General features: G+C 44.2%; 3 protein-coding genes and 1 long non-coding RNA gene across 7 annotated transcripts in view; 2 read left to right on the forward strand and 2 right to left on the reverse strand.

Moving 5' to 3' along the window:
• Positions 1-3,729, forward strand: part of LOC102682744 (oxidoreductase P35) — a 25,566-nt gene extending 21,837 nt beyond the window's left edge. For all 3 annotated transcript variants that reach the window (XM_069183708.1, XM_069183709.1, XM_069183710.1), the window contains exons 13-14: positions 1,355-1,519; positions 1,869-3,729. In XM_069183708.1, the coding sequence (XP_069039809.1) occupies positions 1,355-1,519; positions 1,869-1,994 (291 nt within the window). In that variant the 3' untranslated portion in view covers positions 1,995-3,729. The remainder of the gene's footprint in view (positions 1-1,354; positions 1,520-1,868) is intronic.
• odad1 (outer dynein arm docking complex subunit 1) lies at positions 3,295-13,634 on the reverse strand. 2 transcript variants are annotated; one of them, XM_015337014.2, is made up of 15 exons: positions 13,486-13,634; positions 11,391-11,475; positions 10,865-10,961; positions 10,003-10,192; positions 9,369-9,494; positions 8,911-9,024; positions 8,316-8,383; positions 7,836-8,023; positions 7,452-7,583; positions 7,181-7,263; positions 6,226-6,394; positions 5,767-5,930; positions 5,140-5,243; positions 4,790-4,880; positions 3,295-4,619 (listed from the first exon to the last, which is right to left on the reverse strand). In XM_015337014.2, exons 2-15 carry the CDS (start codon positions 11,455-11,457, stop codon positions 4,515-4,517), a joined length of 1,698 nt encoding a protein of 565 aa, XP_015192500.2. In that variant the 5' UTR covers positions 11,458-11,475; positions 13,486-13,634; the 3' UTR covers positions 3,295-4,514. The 2 variants fall into 2 exon arrangements, with proteins under 2 accessions (XP_015192500.2, XP_015192499.2); XM_015337013.2 differs by having other exon boundaries at positions 10,865-10,964.
• On the forward strand, positions 7,946-18,033 carry LOC107075557 (uncharacterized). The gene is made up of 4 exons (XR_001477064.2): positions 7,946-8,034; positions 8,878-9,016; positions 9,390-9,528; positions 17,486-18,033. It is a non-coding gene; the product is annotated as an uncharacterized lncRNA (long non-coding RNA).
• tas1r3 (taste receptor, type 1, member 3) lies at positions 14,451-21,855 on the reverse strand. Its single transcript, XM_006642030.3, has 8 exons — positions 21,586-21,855; positions 20,949-21,249; positions 20,263-20,619; positions 19,341-19,778; positions 18,027-18,230; positions 16,599-16,719; positions 15,474-15,844; positions 14,451-15,099 (listed from the first exon to the last, which is right to left on the reverse strand). Exons 1-8 carry the CDS (start codon positions 21,786-21,788, stop codon positions 14,530-14,532), a joined length of 2,565 nt encoding a protein of 854 aa, XP_006642093.2. The 5' UTR covers positions 21,789-21,855; the 3' UTR covers positions 14,451-14,529.
• Between the last annotated feature and the right edge of the window lie 1,898 nt (positions 21,856-23,753).

Below are 23,753 nucleotides of genomic sequence, written 5' to 3' on the forward strand. Positions count from 1 at the left end.
GTGCTGAATCTCCTCTGTCTCTGGTGCTGCAGCGTTAGACCACAGACCAGAGGAAACAATTATGGAGGCTAGATGGGCTGTTTGCATGTATGGCCATGTTTCTGTCTGCACGACTGCATCTCTATGTGTCTGTGTGTGGATATTTGCATTCTTGACTGTTGATTTCCAGTTTTCACTCCCGTGCTTAACCTTAGAAGATCAAATTTAAATCTGCCTTCTCTTAACGACAATACATTTGAAATCAAACATTTTGCGCATAGCTGAACTTAAAATCTGGTGGATCACTTTAGTACAGCTGTGAAACCCGTAAAACATATAAGAAAATCTTGTGAGGTAATATTTCTGACTCCTAAACAACTTATGAGGTTCAGTTTTCCAGTACAATATACCTACAACTCAGCTTGCATGGTATAACACAAGTCAAGTAACACAGTAGTATCGAGAGAAACCACTGCTTTTAAGTAGATTCTGAATGGTTCCACCTGGTCCTGAGTTATTTTTGCCACTCTGTTGATTCATCAGTTTTGTCTGTGTTCCAGGCAAACGCAGGCTGACTTGCTTAGTTGGATTAACCTCTGAGAACTGAGCACAGGCTAAGCTGTGTCTGTGAGACAAAAAAAGCCGGGCAGTTCTGTGGTTGCGCTGGGCACAAGTCTGAGAGTCAGAAGTTTAGTTGGACTCTTTTTTTAGTTATCCTTTGTTTCGACGCTGTTTCCCTGTCTACAGTTTCTTTTTAAATCAGATGTATTGTTCCTGCATGATCTAAATCTGGTGTTTGAATAGGTAGGTTAAAATAGCTTTGTGTGTATAAACATGTAAATATAGACTCGCACAGCCGCCACCAAACAATAGCTGCTTACAGAGCTGTCCCCCAGCCCTGCCAGGCTGTGTAAACTGCTGCCTGGCTCGCTTTCTGTTTTAATGGAGATGACTGAATGTGGAATTTAACATTTTTCGGTTTTTAACCAGAGGCATAATTTTGCAAAGCAGAAATGGCACTAGGACCTTTTGAGATTTTTACAGCTGACATCTGGTTGGCTTGAGACCTGCTAAAGGCAGCCAATGTGATCACAGGCAACGATGAGATCAGATTATTCTGGAGGCAAAACCCAGTCTGTTAGATGGAAAAAAAACACAATATATTAACTGTAGGTTAATGTATAACAGTCAATTAAATAACTGTCTAAGCTACTGTAAGCTCTATTCATCAGAAGCTGGAATAATAATTATTTGCTCTGAGGGAACTTTTCAGGTCAAAAGTTTCCGACAGATACAGATACTGTATTTCTTTTTTTCTCTTTCCGGAGAAGCTCAGGGGTGAGGAATAAATTGAGGTGCCGCTGTGTTCCTGCAGGGGGAGCTCCATTGTGAAGACGGCTCTCTGGTCCGAGTCTTTGATTTCCTGAGTCGGCGAACCACTGAGCACAAAGTCGACATCGGAGCACTGGAGGACCTTGGCTTGTGGGGTCATGGGGGAGCTGACTACCACCTCATAGACGGCTTCATCTCCGCTGTGGCTGTAAGTACCAGGCACAATCGCCGTGCCGCTGAGAGAGAAGCACTCCCAGCTGTGGCAGGCTCACTGCCATAACGAGCCATGGTCATTCATCGAACACATCGGACTGCAGAGTGCTTGAGGCCTGCATTGCGGTCGTAGAACGAAATAATATAGCGCCTTTACAACACCAAAGCAATACAGCAGGGAAATCCCACTGTCCAGCACAGGGACAATCCCAAAGAGAGTTATAAAGTAAAGCTTAATGCTGGTGTGGTGAAATATAGTCAGTACAATGTCAATGCAGTCAAGTGCATACGCAGTAGCACTAGCTCTGTAGTCCGCAGTGTGTCCTGTCTGTGTTTGTGTGCAGAGTGGCGACACTTCCCTGATCCTGACCGGCCCAGAGGAGACCCTGGCCAGTCACAGACTGGTGTTCGAGGCAGAGCGTGCACGCAGGGAGGGCCGAGTCGTCTTCTGTGGATCGGACCAGGACTAGGAGAACAGCCCTGGACTGTCCCAAAGTACTGTGAGCCGCAGAGGAAGAGCTGGCAGTACAAGGGCTGTAGGGACACCCTAGGGAGCTGTCTGTAGAGGTATGATGCCTCATGCCCATCTGCCTGCTAGAAGACAGTCCTTCAAGACAACTGGAGCTGTAAATCCATCTTTTATATCCCAAAGTGAGCAGTTACCAACACAGGGGTTACTCCTCTGGACCTCATAAAGCTGATTATAATGGAAACATAACTATTTACAAGCAAACAAACCGAAAATAACTGTAGCACATGAACTTGCCTATATCCTCCTACAGCTGTAGGCCAGAGAGGAAGTAAAAACACTTCTTATTATTCAGTTATTTAAACTCCCGCTGTCCTCCCACCATCTAAACTATTCATTTAACATTTAAAAAATACTGACAGGACTAATTGCTTGCATGTAATTATAGAGGTATACTCACAACAATATATAATATTAAAACATGTAGGCTTTAATTAATGTACTCATATCCCTAATTAGTAGTAATTTAAATTCATACTTCAATAATAAAAAAGTGTTTCCAGTGTTTAATATAATGCATATTCCTATTCTAATATTTCGAGGAAGACTGAGACATTTGCATCCACATACTGTATACCTACTTAACTTGAAGTCTGCTGACAAGCATTCTGCATTCATCCCAGCCGGTGTTTAGCTGGACTCTATTTTTTAAATTCACTCACAGTGACGACTTTTTCTCCCATTGTGTTTTGAACACTAAGAGAAAAAGATATTACTTTATGGAAACGGGCATTAGCTTATGGAACACACTACTATTGATCCTCAGGTAACTTCCTTGAACAAGAGCAGAGGGATGATAGCATATTGTTTTCATCACTGCTAGAGGCTGGAGGAAAGGAGGTGTCAGAAATGTTTAGAAAGAACTTCATGTCACAATATTTTCAAGTCCAAGCCACACTTTTGTTACAACTTCAATACAATGCAGAAATGTTTTATTTTTTCACAGAGAAAAAAAAACATCCATATGTTCTATATATTTAGCATGGGTGTTTATAAGGGATTTAAAAAAAATCAAACTATTGCATGGTTGAATGGGATCAATGATGTCATTCATTGTACAATCACAGAACTATTTTAATGAACTTTTTAAAAAATCATTGAGCTCTTCTAGATTTTGTTGTTTCTCCTCAAGTATAATATAATAATATATAATATTATTTCAGTAAGTTTCACTTCATAGGACCAAGAAAGATTTATGAAATTAAAAGATACTTTGAATTTTAAAAACAAGACGGGCAATGTTTGCGTTTTAATTTTTAATATCTGTCACATGTTTTTACATAGATAACAGAAGTGTAACAGTCTTAAGGCAGAATACAGAATACTTGAACCTGATTAGGCACTGACTACATGTTACAACAAGCGCACGGTAATTACATACTCATATAGCTCAACTTTTATGTGACATTCCAGTCCTCTGTTTTTACTGTACGCACTGTATATAAAATATGTGGAATCTTTCAGATTTAATGCTGTTAATTAAAAAAATTAAATGACAAATTTCATGTGTAGTGATGGAGGCTGTACAGATGGATGCAGGCATGGTGATAAAGGTTATTGAGTTCTTTTGGCAGAGTACAGTACCACAACCATTGTGTTTTCTTGACATTGATTTGTAACTAATTGCTCCTTTTTCATAGCTCAAATTCTAAATAATATAAAGCATTTTAAAAATATTTCTGTGCTTGACTCTATTTTATGATTTGGTCCAGGATGTCTTTGCCTTTATTCTGTCCGTGAGATCAGATAGGCTGCAGGTCTATCCGGACTGAAGGCACAGCTGAAGCTCTGCTGCCCTCTACTGCTAGAGAGCTGTAACATCTAGACAGCAAGCAAGTGTCGGTCACAACAAATTTCTTTTTTTTTTGCTCGACGTATTACTAAATGTCTTTTAATGTGTATTTAATTTAATTTAGTGGTGGTGAAATTGGTCAGGGAGAATGAGGAATTACTCCATCCCTAGGTAAACAAGGGGCTGTTCCAATCACCATGTGAGTTACTCCTTTAACACTGCCGGCAGAAGTTCACAGCTGTGCCACACTGCCTGACCTCTGAATTCTGACAATGACCATGCTTGTTTAAAGGCTGTGATCTGTTTAGGGCTAAAAATTGACCAATTTCACACCCACCAGTTCTTACCTACAGGTTTGATGGTTGTGCTGTAATGTTTTTCATTGCTATCACAATTTTGAGACGAAGAAAAGGTATTGGTATTTTTGGAAGCATGTTTGGGAGCCTTGGTGGAGATTATGATAGAAGACAGGTTGTTCGTACATTAAGGTTTTTCTGAGAATCAGGATTGGCATATGAATCCAAGCACTGGAGACAGAAGAGTTTCCCTGTGTGTAAGGGGTGTAACAGTCTGGGCTGGTCATGAGGCATCATAGCATAGTAGATCACAACATGTGTGGATCTAATGCGTGAAGAGATGCTGAAAGACATGCTGCTTCCCACTTCAGCTTTAGGCCTCTTGAGAGCGCCTCTTTGTGGTGGAGGCCACATTTATTTTGGAGGCTTTGACCTCCTTTCCTCCTTCAGGGCGACTGGCTTTCTCCTTCTGGAGTACCTGGGGCAAAACACAGCACAGCTCACTGACCGCGGTATAAAAGGGTACATCTCACAGACCTAATGTGGTAAAAATCACAACACATCTCACTGGCTAACTTGGGTGAGACAGTGCTGAGTGTGCTGGTGTTGAACTATAGGCAGCGTGCTGTTGAGAGTAATCTCACTCACCCCTTTCATTATTCTCTGGCGCAGCTCTGCCCGGGTCAGTGGTCGTTCCTCCTCATCTGTGAGTAGTGACTCTTCTGTGTCATAGTCCTCCCTGGCTCGCACAGAGAAATAGCATTACATGCAATCAAGAGCAGTTTTGCATACATTGCTGAGGTATGCACATATCCACATATACAGTAACAACAGCTTCAGACTTTCTTTATAGATGAGATCAGAGCCTTGGACACATTACACACTGAGGTGAAAGATCCTCGTGAAAACAGACAGGATATATTCACACAAGTCACATTCATCCTGACACTGTCCAGCGTTTCTGAGCCTGAATGGATTAGATGGGGATAGGTACATACCCAGTGGAGGGTGGCTGGATGGACAGGTTCTGGAAGGGAAGTTCTGGGCTCTGACCTAACAGGACACGAGCAACTTCTTTGGGGTCATAATCTTTTTCGTAGTCCTGTAGCAGAGGAGGCAGTAATGAAACAAATTATACAGCATATATGTTTGCAGACAAAGAGTAAAGGTGATCTGCATATTTCACTCCCTGCAATATGTGTGTACAAGTCTGGTCGATGTCAGTCTGTAATTTTTTGGATGCTCGTTTGTGTTGTACCTTTGTTTGTATTCAATTCTGTGTGTGTGTTTGATCTATCTGTGTGGGTTTGCTTATGAGATGTCAACAGGAACTTGTAATTAGTGAGGAATTTCACTGTCAGTGTATCTGTGCTTGTGTGTATGTTAGCATTTTGCGCCACTTTTCTATGTACAATTTATAGCAAGGATTGCCCAATCTGTACTGTGGGGTGTGGAATCCAAATCCAGAAGGTTTCTAATCTAACTTTGTTTAGTTTAACACTTCTTGCAGATGAGGGGATGAAGAGCTGTTTATAGTTTAAGACAAAATGGAAAGCCTGCTAGATTCAGGATCGTGATAGCCACAGATGGTGAAACCTTCAATGGAGTGCTTGGGGCCTGGTTACCTTAGAACTGAGGTATGACTGGACAGTCAGCAACTCATTGGCTTTCTGCTCCACTAGTCCCAGGTATGTCATGATGTTGGTGTCTCTGATCCCAGCAGAGGATCCCAGCATGTCCTCAATCACTGAGCGATCACAGTCGATTTTACTGAATACAGCACCAATTCCTACAGCACAGCAAAAAATACAGTGAGACACTTAAGGCACTTTTACATACTAAAACATCACATGATAACACAGAAGCTTAACAGTTTCTGAAAGAAACATCCATTCAATACAAGTCCTGACCCATTCCCTTCTAATATCTTCCTAATATTGTAATATCAGTTGGTCCCTGTCTCATAGTATCCCGTCTCATACCCCTGGTTCTCGGTAGAGTTTAAAGTGATTTTATCTTTTTAACCACTCTGAATTATCTCAGTTCCTTTATAGAGAGCACTGTGACTGAACAGCCATTGCTACCTGTCTTGAGCTGGTCCAGGATCTTGCTGACTTCTGTGGCTCGGAGTTCATAGCCCTGTGCTTGCCCTTCTGCATTTTGTTGTTGCTGCTCAATGTCCTGCAGAAGTGCTTTGTGCTCCTGCTCCAAACGCAGACCCAAGGAACGGAACTGCGCCATTTCCTGCTGGATCTGACAGACAGCACATCCCTCACACATAGGGCAAACCCAGCCACAGTGCGCTACTGCACATTTATGTGAATGGCATTGTTAAACTAAAGCAAAATCAGAGTCTAGTGCATATTGATCATATTAAACTTGTCCTAACACATCTGAGTACAGGTTAAATTATTTATTTAAGTAAATATCAATAGTAACAGACATATGCTGGTTATGATGTGAAGGCAATAGATTATTGATAAAATAATGACATTTAAGGATGGGCTGCTTATTTGAGAGTGAGTCTTACATGCACTTATGCTGCATACAAAGCATTAAGATTCAACATCACACAAGAGACTAGATCCATACTTGAAACAATAAGCAGAAGAGTGGATAAGACTGACATTTAGTAAAAAAAACATAGTTATAGGAAGATTGCAAAAGTCCCAGAATGATTTTGGATTTTGAGTTCAGCTCTATGGTGTTCCTGTCTGAAGAGGAGTGACAGTCTGGCCAGGAAGCCTAGGAAGTCTGAACCCCCCAACCCCCCATGACCCCCAAGAGATGCTGCATAAGTGGTACTGAATCAGGTGGAAGAGGACGTTACTGCAATGAATCCTGGGACAGATTGGCCTAGACTCTATCTTGCTCTCAAAGATTTGATTCAAGCTCCAGTTATGAAGGAGGGCTTGAAGGAAAAACAAACTGAGGATGCTGACAATCTACACACACTATGCAAAGGTTTTAACTGTTCTGTTTTCTGTTGCCTAGTCCAGGGTGGGCTTGGTAAAGGGAAGGAGCTTTCCTGCAGCTCACCTGTTTGATTTGGTCCTGCAGCATCTCTGCTTCATTGTTCTGTTCGTTTACGTAATTGAAGAGAGCGAAGTTCCGATCTTCAACTACACGTACAGACAGATGGTACAGATGGTTAAAAATCATAAAAAGCATTACTAAGAAAACTGGCATGAGCTTTTATTTACCTGACAAATTTCAAACAAGTGCAAGGAGCAGCATTTGTCCGTTTATCTGGATTTTGCCTCTGAGAAAGTCCAAAAACCCTCTCCAGTCGTGACGTGTATACACTCACCCTCGATGAATCTCTTCACCAGTACTTCCAGGTCCTTCTCCCCGGTTACATTGTAGATCTTGTGGAAAGCTTCCTCCAGGGATTCTGCAGTGTCCTGTCCTGAATCAGCCTTCCTGCGCTCTTTCTCTTCCGCTGTGGACACAGAGATTCCCCCTCCTCGATTAATTCTGTGTACCATCCCAGCACCAGCATGCTGCTGTGCATGGACAGTACCTCTCCCATTCTGGCATGTCTGGTGTCCTGTTTACAAGCCTGAGCTGGCTGTGCCGTGGGTTTGTGTATCTGTGTGCTGTTGTCAGTGTTTCAGTACCATTCACAGTGTTTCTCTGTGTGCAGCACCCTCCCCTTTCAGTGACTAAGACGGGTTGTGCAGGCGTGTCTGACCCTGCCTGCGGCTGGGGTCCTGGCCCTCCTCTTGGCCGTTCCTCTCGTGGCTCTTGGTGTTCATGAACTCCTTAAGCCGGCGCTCGTGTGCGATGACTCTCTCCAGCTCCTTCATCTCGGCGGTGTACTGGGCCAGATCTTTCACTGCCTTCTCCTTCAAGAGCACCATCTTGGACTGGGCCTCCACCCTGACAAACAGGTTCACTGTCAGTTTGTACTGCTCAGCCCGACACCCTTTGCACCTTCACCTGCACATAGCCAGAGGTTCAGCGTACAGTATTCATCCTGATCCAACACTGTACACGTCCAGTGTGTGGTCAACACTGAATTTCTTCTACATTAATGGATTCATAGGGTTAGCTTTCATTCTGTATATACTAGGACACATATCAATTAATTGCAGAGCAACTCTAGAATATAAAGCAGTATTCTGCCCTCTGGGTGCAGTACGAGATCAGTATTGTAAATGGTATTTTTTACCTGGCATCATAAGCTGCAGTGGAGGTGTCAATCATAGCCCCGATCTCCTTGCGGATCTCATTGAGCTCCTGAAAGAGACAGCACAGCAGCAGTGAGACCTGCGCTAACACCGGCACCTAACTCATCCCTGCCTCTCAGCATTTCCTTTTTGTATACATGCAACCTTCACATACAACACTTTGCATAAAAGATTACAACTCACAAAATAGCTTTTTAACAGTCTAGTGCTGGAATTTGTAAATTTGTAACTTTAATTCTGCCACCTTCAAATCAAAGCAGTAGATGATCAGTATTTAAAAAAATAAAATGAATTCATTTCATAGCAGGAGAATTGTCTGTTTCAATGTAAATATTTTCTACTGACTCAGTCCTTAAAACCATATTCCATTAGGGCTGACAACGAGTTGAAAAACTTGAGGAAATAAGCTACTATGCTAAGCCTGTTTTTAGTTCAAATAAAATGGGGGGTGGGCATTGGGTATTCTTCAAAAAGGGACATATGATCTAAAGGAAAGTCATTTGACGTTCTAATCCTTGTTGTTGTTTTTCCCAATTGTTCCAGATTCAGTAGAGGGTAGCCAGGGTATTGCTGTACCTTGTCCAGTCTGCGGTACAGCTGCTGGAATCTGGCTTTCTCCACTCGCAGTGTGTCCAGCTCCTCTCGCAAATGGCCGTTCTTGGTCAGCTGCTCGTTAAACCGGGTAAGAGCCTGCAGGAATAGTCATGCAGCCTGTTTCATAGCTTCTAGCTGTTCAAACTGTTATTTAAAGGAAAATGAAACTTTGACCCAGACTGCAGCAAATGCAATGTAACCTTCACTCAGCAGTGCAGGAAAATCCATGTTGGTATCTGAAAAACTCAAGAAGTACTGTCGCAACATCAGGCAGACCTGTCAGAATTCTCCAGCTACTCGTTCTTTCAGGGCACGATTTGGCATTGTCTTGGGACCCTGAATTGTGAGAGGAATGGCTACTTGGCATATATACCACTGCTTAAAGAAACCAGCTGCCCCGAGTGCTGGAGGTGGCTGGAATGGGCCTTCAAGTCGCTCACCCGGTCCAGTTTGTTTTCCAGGGTTCGGCAGGCTTTCAGGGTGTGCAGGGGCTGAGGTCTCTGGGCCTGGGTCGCACTGGGCCCTCCTCTTCTCTGACTTCCCAGCTTGCGCTCCAGCTGGAGGATCTGTCACCCGTGGAAACGTATGACAAGTACAATGGTGAGTTTGCCCAAAATCTACTCTGCTGCTCTGGTCTGATATCGTGATGCATCAGTGTTGTACTATTGACTGCCATTCGCCAGTGCAGTACTGTTCTCTTTCAGTATGCAAATAACATGTACCACTACTACGTGACTGTACTGTTGGTGTTGTAATATGCCTTTAATGTGCAGTCCTGAACTCTGTGAGGCCTACTGTTCTTTGATTCCTTTCATGTGTTGTATGGTAAGGGTTTATAGCTCCAGTCCTCAAGTCTGTAATGCCTTCTGACTTCATTCCACCCCACCTATTCAATGACTTATTGTGCTAATTCTTATTTACTTCAATGGGTGTGTTTTACCCTTTTCCCAGCCCTTGTGTAACTGATGATTTAAAGTGTAAATCTTGCGGGACGAAAGCACTCAGGACCCACAGTCTGCTGTTCAGTGGTGTCCTGAGTGACACGTCTGTGCAGCGCCATTATTGCGGGGGTACCTCTTGATCCAGCTGCGCGAGTGTGTGTTTCTCCCTGGCCAGCTGCTCCTCCAGCTCGTCGTGCTTCCCCAGCTTCTTGCGCAGGCCCTGTGTGATCTCCTCGTCTCGCTGGCGGTTCACACGGCTCTCGGACACCTGTAGGCTTCTCTGCAGCTCCTCGTGCTCCTGCTGCAGCTTCTCCATTTCTGCCCTGAGTGCCCAGAGCAGCACACCGTATTGTCATGATATGACTGTAGGCTATTTATTGTGTTAGTTGAACATGTATGATTTATACCTGTTTTTTTTTTTCAATGTATATTCAAAGCTGCTAAGAGTGTGGAATGCATAGGAATAGTGCAAGGAAGTTTATCAGGGAAAGAAAGTAGCATTAGACGCTGTTCTGGAGCCTTTTGAGCACAGTGCATATTCATCTGTGCAACACTAAATTACTTTTCTGTTACAAACCTTTTTATCCTATGTTGAGGAGCTTACCCACAGTTGGTTAGCACAGAAATAATAAATAAATAGGACTGCAAAGCACAAGGTCTAAACGCAGGGTTTGCAGGAGGTGCAACAAGTAGGAAAAGAAAATTCAAGAACACCATGCCATAAAGCCTACTTTTTTGTTACTGCAGTGAAAACAGAGATTAAATCGGCCGTAAAGATTTCAGTCTTATTGATATTAGTATTGAACAGAGCGGTCTGCATGATTAACTTCTGAACTTGAATACTGATTGTTTTATGGAGGTCTTTCCAAAAAACAAAAGTGCAAAATGACCTGGTAATAAAACACTATAGAATAGAATAGACTAATAGAACATGGGGCTGAGCGTAAGGCTGTGCACTGGGAGTGTGTGAAGGGGACAAGCCCTGAGGCACTTACAGCTGCCTTCGGATTAAGTCCTGGGACTCGATGCCGTAAGCCTGCCGGTCTCCCTCCATGATGCGGAACTGTCTCTGCAGTTTGGCCAGCTCTGTCTCTGCTGCAACACATCCACAAGCACACTGACCCACCTGCTCGGCCTTCTCACCCACAGCACGTTACGGTTCATGTTTCAGGCACTTCTACCACAGAAAGCAGAAGAAATGTTTTGCGGGATGGTTTTGCTTTAAAGTTGCTTTTCCAAGAATTCCCAATACCATAACATGAAAGAGGCTCACATTCAGCCTTTCCAAATATAGTGCATTTTTAGGGCGGTGGTCTAACTAAAATATTTGGTTTTAATTTTAGGACCCAGAGCTGTGAGGCAAGAGTGTTTTCCACCATGCAATCATTGTATTTTAGTACAAAATGAAAAATGTTGTGTGCCATGTACAGTTTAATGTCATGGTGTATATTGCAGTCATGTAGGCCCTTGAACTATAAGCAATTTTGTCAAACCAAGAAGCACTGCAGGCACAACTCATACCGATCCCATCGATGTCCATCTCACTGCTGTCCGAGTGTATACTGGCAGCTGATCGTCCCCGAGGCATGGTCTTCTCCTCTTCTTCCTGTAGAGGGAGACAGAGAGGCAGTGGCAGAGGGAGGGTGGAGGGATGAAGAGAGCACCATTTGAAAAGGACAGAGGAGCAGAGAAAAGATCAAAGAAAGATCACATCGCAGTTCACAATGGGATATCAGTTTACTACATAATACTTTCTCCAGACACATCCCTGTTTTCTTAAGGAAATCAGCTACTATATACAATATATTCATGTAATGTCTCACAATCAAATTGAATTACATGACCATGTATATAATAGTAATAATTCCTTACACTTGCATAGCACTTTTCTGGACACTCCACTCAAAGCGCTTTACAGGTAATGGGGATCCCCTCCACCACCACCAGTGTGCATCAACCTGGATGATGCAACGGCAGCCATAGTGCGCCAGAACACTCACCACACACCAGCTCTCAGTGGGGAGGAGAACAGAGTAATAAAGCCAATTCATAGATGGGGATTATTAGGAGGCCATGACTGGTAAGGGCCAATGGGAAATTTGACCAGGACGTTGGGGTTACACCCCTACTCTTTTCGAGAAATGCCCTGGGATTTTTAATGACCAGAGACCTCGATCAAGACCTCGGTTTTACATCTCATCCGAAGGACGGCGCTTTTTTACAGTATAGTGTACACATCATTATACTGGAAATTTGGACCCACACAGACCGCAGGGTGAGCGCCCCCTGCTGGCCCCACTAACACCTCTTCCAGCAGCAACCTTAGTTTTTCCCAGGAGGTCTCCTATCCAGGTACTGACCAGGCTCACACCTGCTTACCTTCAGTGGGTTGCCAGTTGTGAGTTGCAGGGTGACATGCCTGCTGGCTGCTGTATATACATAACTTATGATATATTCTTATTTTCTAGTTGCTCTATAGTGATCTTTAAACTTTGAAGCATGTACTGTTAAAGTCACATAAATAAAATATCAGCTGTAGTACCGGAGTCAAACGATAGAGAGCAATGTGCCCCAAACTTTAGCCAGGGTGCAGTGAGTTCAAATTTTTGTAACCAAAGGGTAGAAAGAGGAACCTTGTTTATTACGAAACGTTTTTTACGTTCTCGGTCTCTCGTGATAACTTTTTTATTGTCCGATTTCATTCTTAGAAAAACACCTCATAACAACAATAACATGTTCTTCACGTTACCGTCTCTGTGCAAACCTCTTGGTTTCTCTTGGTCTTGCAGTAGTACATATGGACAGAGGTGTACTACATGCATGGTGCGTGTCATCTTTAACACCCGAAAATTTCAGTCATGCTAAGAACGTCAGTATAAAATAGCTGAATTTATCATACCATTTCATAATCGATTTGTACTTCAAGTTGAGCACCAGAACTATTAAACCTGCAGACATGAGCCAATAAACAATGTGGGCTGATGATAAGGTTCTTTGCTGAGCTGAACATATATTGGAAAGTATACCATGTTTGTTTTTAAGTATTCCTATCGGTGCTCAATTGGGATCTTTTTGATTGATGTATCAATACAGCCTTGTTTGTTTAAAAGCAATCAGTTTTATCAATGGCTTTCACGGTCTATTATTAAGAACTGACTACTCTAAACAAACCAGTATCTGGAATCAGTTTAATGTTCACAATACAGATAAGGAACAAAACAATACTTCAGAGATGACAAATGCAATGCTAATACACAACACAAGTCGCCTGTATATATCACTACAAGATAACATTTACTTAGAAATATAGGCTTGTTCATTATAATTGCAATTAATTTTCAAACTGTATATTTAGATGCAAGGTGATACTATGACGAGTCAGGTACTGTATTTTCCATGCGGAAGTTTAACTTTAAAATTCTCATTGCAGTGCAGTGAATATCAATCTGCATATTTAATATCTGAAGCCGAACTGCTCATTTGTCAATTTACGACAGCATAAATAATTTGCAGCATTACAAAAAGCCTGCATTTATAGATTCAGTGAGGCCGTCGGTGTTCCCGTGCAATTTAATGCCATCAACAACGGAAAGAAAACCAGTAATGTATTTATTACCTGTCTGTGGTAAATGAAAGTTATATTGCTTCCCGTGGAGTGCAGTTGCTTTTTTATTATGATTTTTATCGGGACCACTATCTAATTTACAGCGGTGCTGTCGTCCTGTTCCTCTTGCCTGCACTTCCAAGTTGTTAGCAACCGTCTCCAGGAAGAGATGCTGAGCCAGTCTGTAGCTGGCGGTCGGCCAGTTATGGCCGCTGTGTTACAATTTGGGGAAGAGTTTACACACGCGTTAAACCTGTTTTTACGTAAAGGACATTTGACGCAGTGAAGCGAAAGACTGATACACATTTCTTTATTCGTTTATCCTTTATTCCATAATAGTATATAACTGTGAATGAACGAGAGACCTCCTGTACGATATGCAGTATGCTGGCAGTTGCTGCAAAATTTCTCGCTTTCACAAATAGTTCTAGCATTACTTTCAAGTCGTTGAGAGTGCGAAAAAAATAAATCTTAGATCTGAGATGTTTCGTGTTAAATTGTTTTTACTCATGGGCCATTTGTCAGTGATCTGTTGAAAGTTAAGTTTTTTCACGTTCATACACTTGCCATACAGTTCACGTTTAAAACTTAAATCTCTTATGTTTCTGGGTACATTGAATATCAGTTTTGAGTTTTTGAGACCTCTCCGGTTGCATCAGCAAAATCTATTTAACAAAACTCAAACATCCGACAATGAAATAATAAAATATGCATATGATAAACAATGTTATGGAGCCAGAAAAACAGCTAATACTGCTGTGAATGTAATAAGAATGAAGAAAGAGGTTTATTCATTACAAACCAGGATAAACTGAGATTGTGAATGCCCTGAAGTGAAGCATTAATCACAGAATAACAGCAGACTACAAACTGTATAAAACTACAAATAAATATAATTGTTTATATTTTATACATGAGAAGAATATCTTTTAAGAAAGAAATATAAATGAACAGTTCTTCGGGCAAACTGTTAGGGCAGGACAATGATATGCAATGTCAGTGCTGTTTACCCAGGAGTGACAGCAGAAAGGACCAGTGCAAGTGGTGTGAGGAGATCTACTGCTCCTGGCCATCCTGGGGTGGGGGGGCACCTTCAAGGTAGGTGCGGAAGTAGTCCACGGTATTGAGTTCAGGGTGAGTCAGCAGCAAGTGGCATTTTGGGAAAAAATAAGCCGCCACCAGACCCAGATTACTGAGCAGGATTGCGGCCATCTGCGCCAGAGATTTGTTCATCTCCCCCAGGCCCGTGTAGATAGGGATGAAGACCACCCACACCACACAGTAGGCCAGGGTTGAGAAAGTGATGTCCCGGGCCAGGTTGTACTGCTTGGCGGGCTTCTGGGCCATGAAGGTGCACATGAAGGAGATGAGAGCTAGCAGGCCGTTGAAGCCGTACATCAGGCCGAAGCCCACCATGGGCTCCACTTCGCAGCGCAGGAAGGTCTCCACGAAAGTTATCCTCATCCTGGACACGTACTCGCTCAGAGGCCTCCCCTCCTGCACAAACCAGCCGCACAGCCCTGCCTGCACACTGCACAGCGTCAGGACCACCATCCAACTGCCCGGCCCACGCAAAGAGTCCAGCCGAGAAGGGGTCACCCCCGGAAACTCTGTCACATAGATCACCTACAGGGGGAGAAGGGAGGGGGTGGCACAATGAGGGTGGCTTGCAGCTTAATAACAGCATCGACGATGATGCAGGACACTAACTGGACTATATCATTCCTCATTTTATTCGATTACATGACACCACATATGATATTAGATGGCTATTTATTATACAGTATTGTGCTTGCATGTCAACATTGGCTACTCTGATTGCCCAGTAATGTATAAAGTGAATCCTTCCATTGTGCTTTATTTGGCTTTGTTAAATAAGGATGTCAACCACCTTGGCACATCCTGGAAAGAAAGGAGTTGACTCCAGGTGTTCACAGAGTTAGGTTTAAGATGCTCAGGCCAGGTTAGCCCCGCAGTGTTTGCGGGTGTCTGTGCCTTACCTGTAGTGAGATGGCTAGGATGATAGAAAGAGCCACAGCAGGGAAGAAAGCATTGAAGGGCTGCTGCAGGCGGCACACTGCATCACCCGGCTTGCCCAGGAACAGGGACAGGCTGGCGCAGCCTCCTGTCAAGCTGAGCAGGGCCACCCCGCAGAGAGGTCCCCCCGAAGCCTGCACCAGGGGGGTCCCCCGGTGTCGCAGGAACAGCACGCCCACTGCCGCCTGGCCCGCCAGGACGAGCACCGCTCCCAGTATCAGCCCTAGAGACTCATACTGATTCCATTTCAGGTAGTGATAGGTGGGGTCTGTGCACCTGGTGCTCCTCAGGGTAGACCACTGGCGGTCAGGGCAGTCCGTGCACTGGAAGTCCTCTGTCAGCAGAACGAGATGGACAGAGAGGAGTGGAAGGGCAAGGGTGTGATGGAAAGAGGAAATGGAGATGGGGTTTAGAGAACACAAGAGTAAAAGGAGTGAGCTAGCTATATAATTCCTTGCAATGACATATTGCTTTTCATTCCAAAGGATGACAAAACACTTTACATATAGGTGGCGACCCTATTCATCCACCACTGAAGTGCAGAATCCATGTGGGGGACACTCATCCGCCATTCTGGTGCAGCATACAGTAGGTAATACAGCAGATACAGCAGGTATGCTTGCAGATACCTCGGCTATTTTCTAGACACAGCTGGATGAGATCATTGGTTTAGCAATGATCAATTAGCTACTAAGTTACCCAAACTGGAAGAACCAAATGGCCCCCTCTCTTTTGCAACCTTTCTTACATTGTTATGATAAGTAACAAATTACTTTCTTGTGATTTCTAGAGTGTTGCAAAAGCTCCTTTATGTTATCATGGTGGATTTAGGGGGTGAGGTTAATCTTAACTCAGTATGACTGTTACCTTCATTAAGAGGATCTAACTCAGTATGATCCTCACCCCTTTATTTACAGATTTGTAAAGATATGTTTTGTTGTTCTCCTTCAGGAAGTGTTTATTATGCGTTTTAAGGAGGCCGTGTTGACTTCTGCACAGTAACAGATTACTGGGAGGCCAAGAGAGGGGGATAGTGTCTACCTACTGTATTATCTTTCAAAACAATCCATGTAAACCACTGGACATACCGGTGTTGTTCTGGAAGGTGCCCTCCTTGCAGTCGATGCAGTCGAAGCAGCAGGAGTGGAAGCCCTTCACCCTGCGTACCTGTCCGGCTGTGCAGTTTGGGGAGCAGGTGGAGTTGGGGACCTGCAGACAAGCCCCAGGGACGAGAAGGGAAAGGGCAGGGGTCACACTGGCTGCCACCAAGGCATCTGTAGTCACAATGTCGGAGTAATCAATCGCATTAAAATTAATCTCTGATAGCAGTTACTTCAACATAGAAATGGAAATGACAGGGATAAAGTTATGTTACCCAGTGTTACTGCAACAGCTACTGTAGTTCCACTAGTTGTAATTCATATATTTTTGATAGTAATGCACTCAAGTGACAATGAGTGGTAATAGAAGGCCATTATTAAAGGTAACTCAATTTCTGAGGAAGCAAACATCAATAGCTGAATAACAACAATGGTAAAGGAAATAATACACAGATTAAGATCTTCAACAAATATAAAATATCCATAGGGGTAACTGATAAGAGAACGTGCTCAAGATGATCTGATGGTTGGCACTCTCGGGAGTTGTTAAACAGAAGTTTGGAAAAGGGTCAAATTATAATCTCGTACTTCTTAAATATTGGCTGCCTTCAACTCTGTGCTCCTCTCCCACCTCCCCAGCTGCACCCTTACAGGATCTCCTTAGAGACCTTTGGCCAGGATTGTTGTGGCTTCATTCAGTGGAGGTTTTTATGCACATGAAATGTTTTCTGAATAAACCCTCTAGTATTGCCCTGGGGATCCACAGTGGTCCTCATTCCCCAGACTGGTAAGCTGTGCTTGTTACAGGCCAGCCGGTGTCAATTGATCCTCATTATTCAATCTCCTCTTCCTTCACTTTTTAAACCCTCCATTAGGAATCTATCCACCTCCTGAGCTTGCATCGTCCTCAAACCTCTGACCACCGACACGAAGACCCTTCTAACCTTGGACCTCTCGGCTACTCCTTTTCATCTCGCCCCTTTTGGATTTGTGTGCCTTGTTGTTTTCTCCACCCGCATTTGACCTCGCCTGGAACTACTGACCACTCTGCTGCCTCGCTCTTCTCGGACTCGTTAGCCATCGGACTCTCTTAGAGACCCGCTCGGGGTTCATAACAACTCGTTCGTAATAGTGCTTGAAAAACACGCTCTCTCATCTCATCTGGGGAGTAGCAATACGTGGTCAGAGCTGTTTTGCAGCTCGTCGATACAAATGCACAACAGCAATGCAGGGGTGAAAAAATCCACAGCATGACTGACAAAATCGTTTCGCTTAAACAAAGCCTTTGTTGTTTTGTCTCTTTTACAAATCCACAATAAGCTCAACAGGATGAAATGAAAAGCCCCTGGATTTAGTATTTGTCGTCAAGCATGCATTTGTTATATCTCACTGGGAGTGACTTGTTCTGGATGCTACCTGTGAATTTTCTGTGTGCCAGTGGATCAGGCTCCTGTTCAACACCAGCTTGCCCTCATAGGTGCCGATGTTCTGGAAGCGCAACACATCTCTATCCCAGCGCCACGTCAAGACCTCATACCCAATACTGGGGTTCCCATTGACATCAAACGTGACCTTTGTGTTGTTGATGGTGAAGGACACGTTCTTCAGCACCTCCAGCACCTGTGAGGAGAGAGAGAGTACGTACAGATATTTACAGGACACGTGGCCGGTTGAAACACCTGCAGTATGAAAATCTTTGACCCAGCAATGAAGTCTGGTAAGCATGGAAAATGGGTCAGAACTGGGTGTCATGGACCATAAACCAGAAGGATTGGCTCAAGGTGAGCTTCACGCATGTCCACAGCTTGCATGCATAGAAGGACATTATATGCAGTCGCTAAAAATGTGAAGTGTGTTCAGTCTCCCGTAGTCCCATTTGTGGGGTCACTGTCTTTCATGGCTCCATACTGAGTGGTTTTCACAAAAGAGTTGTCTAAAAAGGTCAGCTTTCAGCTTCTTTATTTATTAGCACAGTTTTCACATGTCTGTGAAGCTCTGGTTACCCCTGGAGGACTGTGTGTGCTTACAGGTTTATTTGGCAATGGTAGACTTCGACAGCACAGCTCAGGAATTCTCCTTTTGCCACGGTAACCTAGAGATTCACAACTCATACTGTCTTCTGTCTTCTGTAGGGCTTGATCAAGTGTGACTAGTCTTACAATTCACTCACTTATTGAGTAAGGTTTTTTTTTTGTTAGGAATGTAAGTTTTATGCCACAGCTGTATAAAAATAAAACCTGAATAAAGCAACGGTGTTACACAGAACATTAGGACAGGCAACAATCATAGCTCTTAATATTAGCTAGGGAAATGATTTGCTGCATGTGGCGTGCTAATTGGTTGGAGATACTAGAATATACCACTGTTTTCCTCTTTCAACTAGTCATTGTTTCCAAATTCAGGCCGTACTTCCAAGTAATTCCAGTAATTTTGTCAATGACAACTAATGGCTTCCATGTGCCCCTGTGAACTGGTAAAATGTTTAGCAGGATGCAGATTTCCAGCACAGAACTCCACCAAATTTGACATCTCGTTAATGACTCATTCTTGAAAAAGACCCATTCTTACCTTTAATAACACAATGATCATCAGCATTTTAAATCTTCTCTATTGATCTGTTAGTGTGATTCAGGCAGATCTTTTCGATCTGTAGGTATGGGCAGTATGAGATCATACGTATAAGGGCTCTGCAGAATGTGCTGTTTCGGAACAGGCTTCTTGATCATGTACCTGCCAGAAAAAGAACTCTGCATCCTTCCTGCGGCAGAGCGTGGCGCTGCAGCCGAGCAGCTGGTGCAGGGCGTGGGCCACGCTGTAGACAGAGGAGTACACACTGAAGGCGGTGCGCTGCAGCTGGGGCTCCCTGATCATGGTCATGTTGGCCTGGGAGAGGTTCCAGCAGTCCGGACAGGGCTCTGGGAGGGGGAATTCGGTCTCTGTCGCACTGGGGGAGGTCGGGGGATCCAGGGAATTCTCCTGCAGCCTTTCCTGCTCCAGAAGGGTGAAGAGCTGCTGGGCGTAGATCTCGAAGTGACTCAGCTGGGTGTTCTTGTTGCTGAAGACCAACAACGTGCCCACTGTTTGGATGCCAGGTAGGGTGGTTATGTCTTCGCTTAGAGCCCACGCAGTGCTGCCAATCCACACAGCTTTCATCTTCTTTTGGATCACCTGTGGGAACATCCCATTTTAACTGTAGCAGCCTTTTTCCAGAAGACCAGGATTACGAAGGGCCATACGCTAATAAACGTGGACAGATAATACCAGGGTATTATTGTTACACAGAAGCAATGTGGTGTGGAAAAAGCTTTTAACAGAAGTCCCTATGACCAAGTGTCACTTCGACTTTTTTAACCCTTAAGTCTTCCTTTTATCTTTGCCAAGAAAGAAAGAAAATGCTTGGCAGTTGATCCTTATTTTCTTTTGATATTTCGTAAGTCCTAGCACAGGGCCTTGGCAGAGCTATGTGAAGTCTCAGCAGAACTGGGTAACAGACTCCGCTGCTGACAGTTACTGAAATAACTAAGGATTAGCAGGAAAAAAAGACTTGCAATGGAAGAGCTGCCGCTGATGTAAAGCGAAACCCTGGCTATAAGCCAGACCTGTTTTCTTTCAATCTGGGCTGTTCTTGCACAGCGCTGGGTGTGTCTCTCACCTGAGAAAACAGTGCCTTGGTTGCTACGGTCAGAGTAAAGAGCACCACCACGCCTGCTTTGGTCTGGTTGATGCGATTCAGGATGTCGTCCACAGCCTCCCGGGGGTCACTGTAGATGGGAATCAGGGCCTCATAGGCGATGCAGATGGCCTGCTGGGCGGCCAGCATGGAGAACTGCAGAACGCCCTGTTTGCCGTATTCGTCCTCGCTGCCCACCACCGCTATCCAGTTCCAGCCGAACTCCAGCACCAGGTGCACCATGGCCTCGGCCTGCAGCTTATCGCTGGGCACGGTGCGCAGGAACGAGGGGAAGAGCATCTTGTCGCTGAATTTCTCACTCGTGGCTCCGTAACTGATCTGGGAATCAAGTGACACACAACATCCATCACAATTACACTCTCATTCGCTGTGACTCTGTGGCGCTGGGGAGTGTGAGGTGAAAGCCTGTGATGATTTAGTTCCAGTAGGGAGCTGCGTCAGTAACTCCTGGCCTAGGTTCTCCCCTGCTTTATCAGCTGCTGACTTTCCTCTCTTCCTCACACCCGAGGAAGCCTCTAAAGCCGGAACATTGTGTTTCTTTTCTGCTCTTTTCAGCGTGGAATAAACCTTTACTTGTCCCCGTGATGATGTAACTGGTTTCTGGGTTTCTCTGGGACATTTCCGTGGTGCCCTGTTGCCACGGTTACCTGCGGCATCAGGAAGAAGCTGAAGAGTTTGCCGGTAATGGAGACCATTTCGGAGGTCGAGGGCCCGATGACGGCCAGCACGCGTGTGCTGTAGCCGGTGTAGTTGCACAGCACGCGGATCCCCCTGGAGTGCTTTTCGCTGAGGAACAGCATGGTTGGCCGCATGATGACCGACGCCTGCTTGCACGAGTCATACACCTCAAACCCTAGCCTGGTGCCTGGGAGCAGGTCAGGAGTGTTGTTGATCTCATCCACGGCAAACTTCATCACCAGCGCCCGGCTCAGACCGTATGTGTTTAACCTGGGAAGAGCAGTAGCAAGAACTGTTGGAACACACACGGACCCCTATCACAGAGTCACTGTGGCGCACACTGCACGGTTGCAACACACACATGGCAAGTACAACAGCTGAGACACCTATAATTCATAGCGATGGCAAATTAGAATCAGTGATAAGTGTTTTCAGTGTGTGTTGTGGCATTAGTGTAGCTGTTAGCAGTAGAATCCTAACTGGTTAAAGAAGAAAGACAGGTTTTAGGGTTGAGGTTGGGGTTGAGGTTGGAGATGGGACAGGGCTGACCGCTTGAATATAAAGATATTAAGGACAGACATTGACAGCAGCTCAGAGACTTTTTACCTGTCACAGTACACATCGTCAGGCTGGCTCCTCTCACTCAGGTTGCTGGTCAGTTCGTGGATGGGAAACAGTCCCCCGAGGATAATGTCCCCCGGCGATCTGAACAGGTCTGTGGAAATATTCTTCAACCAGTGAAGAGGGTCCGCAGTGGGGCTGGTCCAGAGGACAGAGGGCAGGAACAGCATCCTCAACATGACCTCCATTCTCCTGCACTGCGCAGACCAGCACAGAGGGGGAATGGGGCTGAGAAGCACAAATCAGGAAGGCACAGGAGGTAGGAGAAAAAAAATGAAAGGAGAAAAAGAGGGTTTGAAGGAATGATACAAGTTAAAAAGATACTAATAGATACAAGTCCTTGCTGCTGGCAGAACCAAACAATGACAGACAGGCAATGCCAGTAGAGAGAAACTGGCAGAGTATCTGGTACAACAAGCAGTACAGACAGATGCACCTCCAGAATCTGTGCAAAGCTGATTGGGTCCTTTGAGAAGACCACCCCAGAATCCAGTCCTCAGCGTGCAGTCCGTCTCTTCTGCGGAGAGGTACAGTTTACAGAGTGCCTTTCTCTCCAGTGCAAGAGAGAGAGAAGGTAGCTCTTATTGTAACATGATAGTCAAATCATTGTCCCTTGAGGACATTAGAGTTTACAGGGAGCCTTTTGCACACAGAGCGAGATATGGAAATGAGGCATGTCATAATGACAACAGTTGTCCCTATGTGGCCCCATCTCCTTTGTGGTCATCCTCTTATTTTGCATGTTGTGTGTTGTATTGTTTCTGGAATTTTCAAGGCATTGGTGTCGGGGCAGAAGTGCTACAGAAGTCCCTTTTGTAAAACAAAACCAGTGATTTAAGAATGAGGACATTCTGTGAGGTATTCAAATAATTGTCTGTGCTGCACACTGGGTTGTCAGTCAGTGTGTTTTCCTGTAAATAAAATAGCTCATAAGAGACATGGTAACAAATGGTTTTAATGAATAGAACACAAGCCGCGTGTTATCAAGGTGCTGACCCATGAAATTACTGTATGTTAAAATTAATTGAAACAGGTTAAGCTGCACAGATTTTTACTCCATATACTTATTAAAACTAATAAACTCTAAATAAAGTTTAATAAGCAAAAAGCATACAGTGCGTAGAGTGTGTGTGTAATGGGAGCCGGTCCAGGCTCCCGTGAAGTGTAGTTCAGGACCCCATGCAGACGGTATAATCCAGAAGTAAGTGGAGTAAGACAACGGGGAGGAGACGACGAGGAACTGGGCACGTTGCCCATATACCAGAAAGGGCAATGAAACTTGTGAGCTGCACTTACCATCGGGGATACCGTGTGTGTGTGTGTGTGTGTGTGTGTGTGTGTGTGTGTGTGTGTGTGTGTGTGTGTGTGTGGTGTAATAAAGTCTCAGAGTGTTTCAAAGGCAGTAATATAATACAAGAAGAACAAAGCCTAGATAGATGTCCAGTAGGGTGGTCAGTCAGGCTTCGGACTGTCTCTCTTTTTTCTCGAGACTGCCTTTATACCCTTTTTAACGAAAAACCAGTACAAAAATAAATAAAAAAACAGAGCCACACCTGTATTATCCATGCATAGAACTGTTGAATTTGAAAAAAGAGAAAATTATCATATTGTTGAAGTTTGTGTGTTTTCTTTTATTTTATTGGATGAGACTGAGATCAAAGAGAACAGAAAAGTTGTGGTCAATCGCTGGAGCAGTTTGGGAAACATATTTTTATGGTGGAAAAGAAAGGAGGTGTTTGGATCAATTTGTTTTAACTTGCATTGACACCAGCTCGGATTTCAGGCAAATTCTGGTGCTGGTTTGCATCTTGAGAGCTTCTCTCTGGATCTGTTAAAATAAAGGTGGAATTCAAATTGCTTTCACATCTACCATTCAAATCTAGGTCTACATCCTCATGAGAAATTGCCTGTGACAGAACCTTTAATGATGCTGCAGCCTGGGCTCTTGTATTTTCTCTCTACAGGTGTCATAGTTGTGTTCCTGACATTCTGAACTATAGTAAGAGGCATTAAACGCACAAGAAACTGATAGCACTGCTCCAGTGCTGGTTGCACCTTTAGTGTCTTTCAGTATGCATAAATGTTTCATACTGGTATTTTTGCATATGCATCAGTTGATCGACAGTTCTGGTTGTTAGAGAGTTTAGTGTATG

The sequence above is a fragment of the Lepisosteus oculatus genome, chromosome 25 (genome assembly GCF_040954835.1).
Source record: "Lepisosteus oculatus isolate fLepOcu1 chromosome 25, fLepOcu1.hap2, whole genome shotgun sequence".
NCBI lineage: Eukaryota > Metazoa > Chordata > Actinopteri > Semionotiformes > Lepisosteidae > Lepisosteus > Lepisosteus oculatus.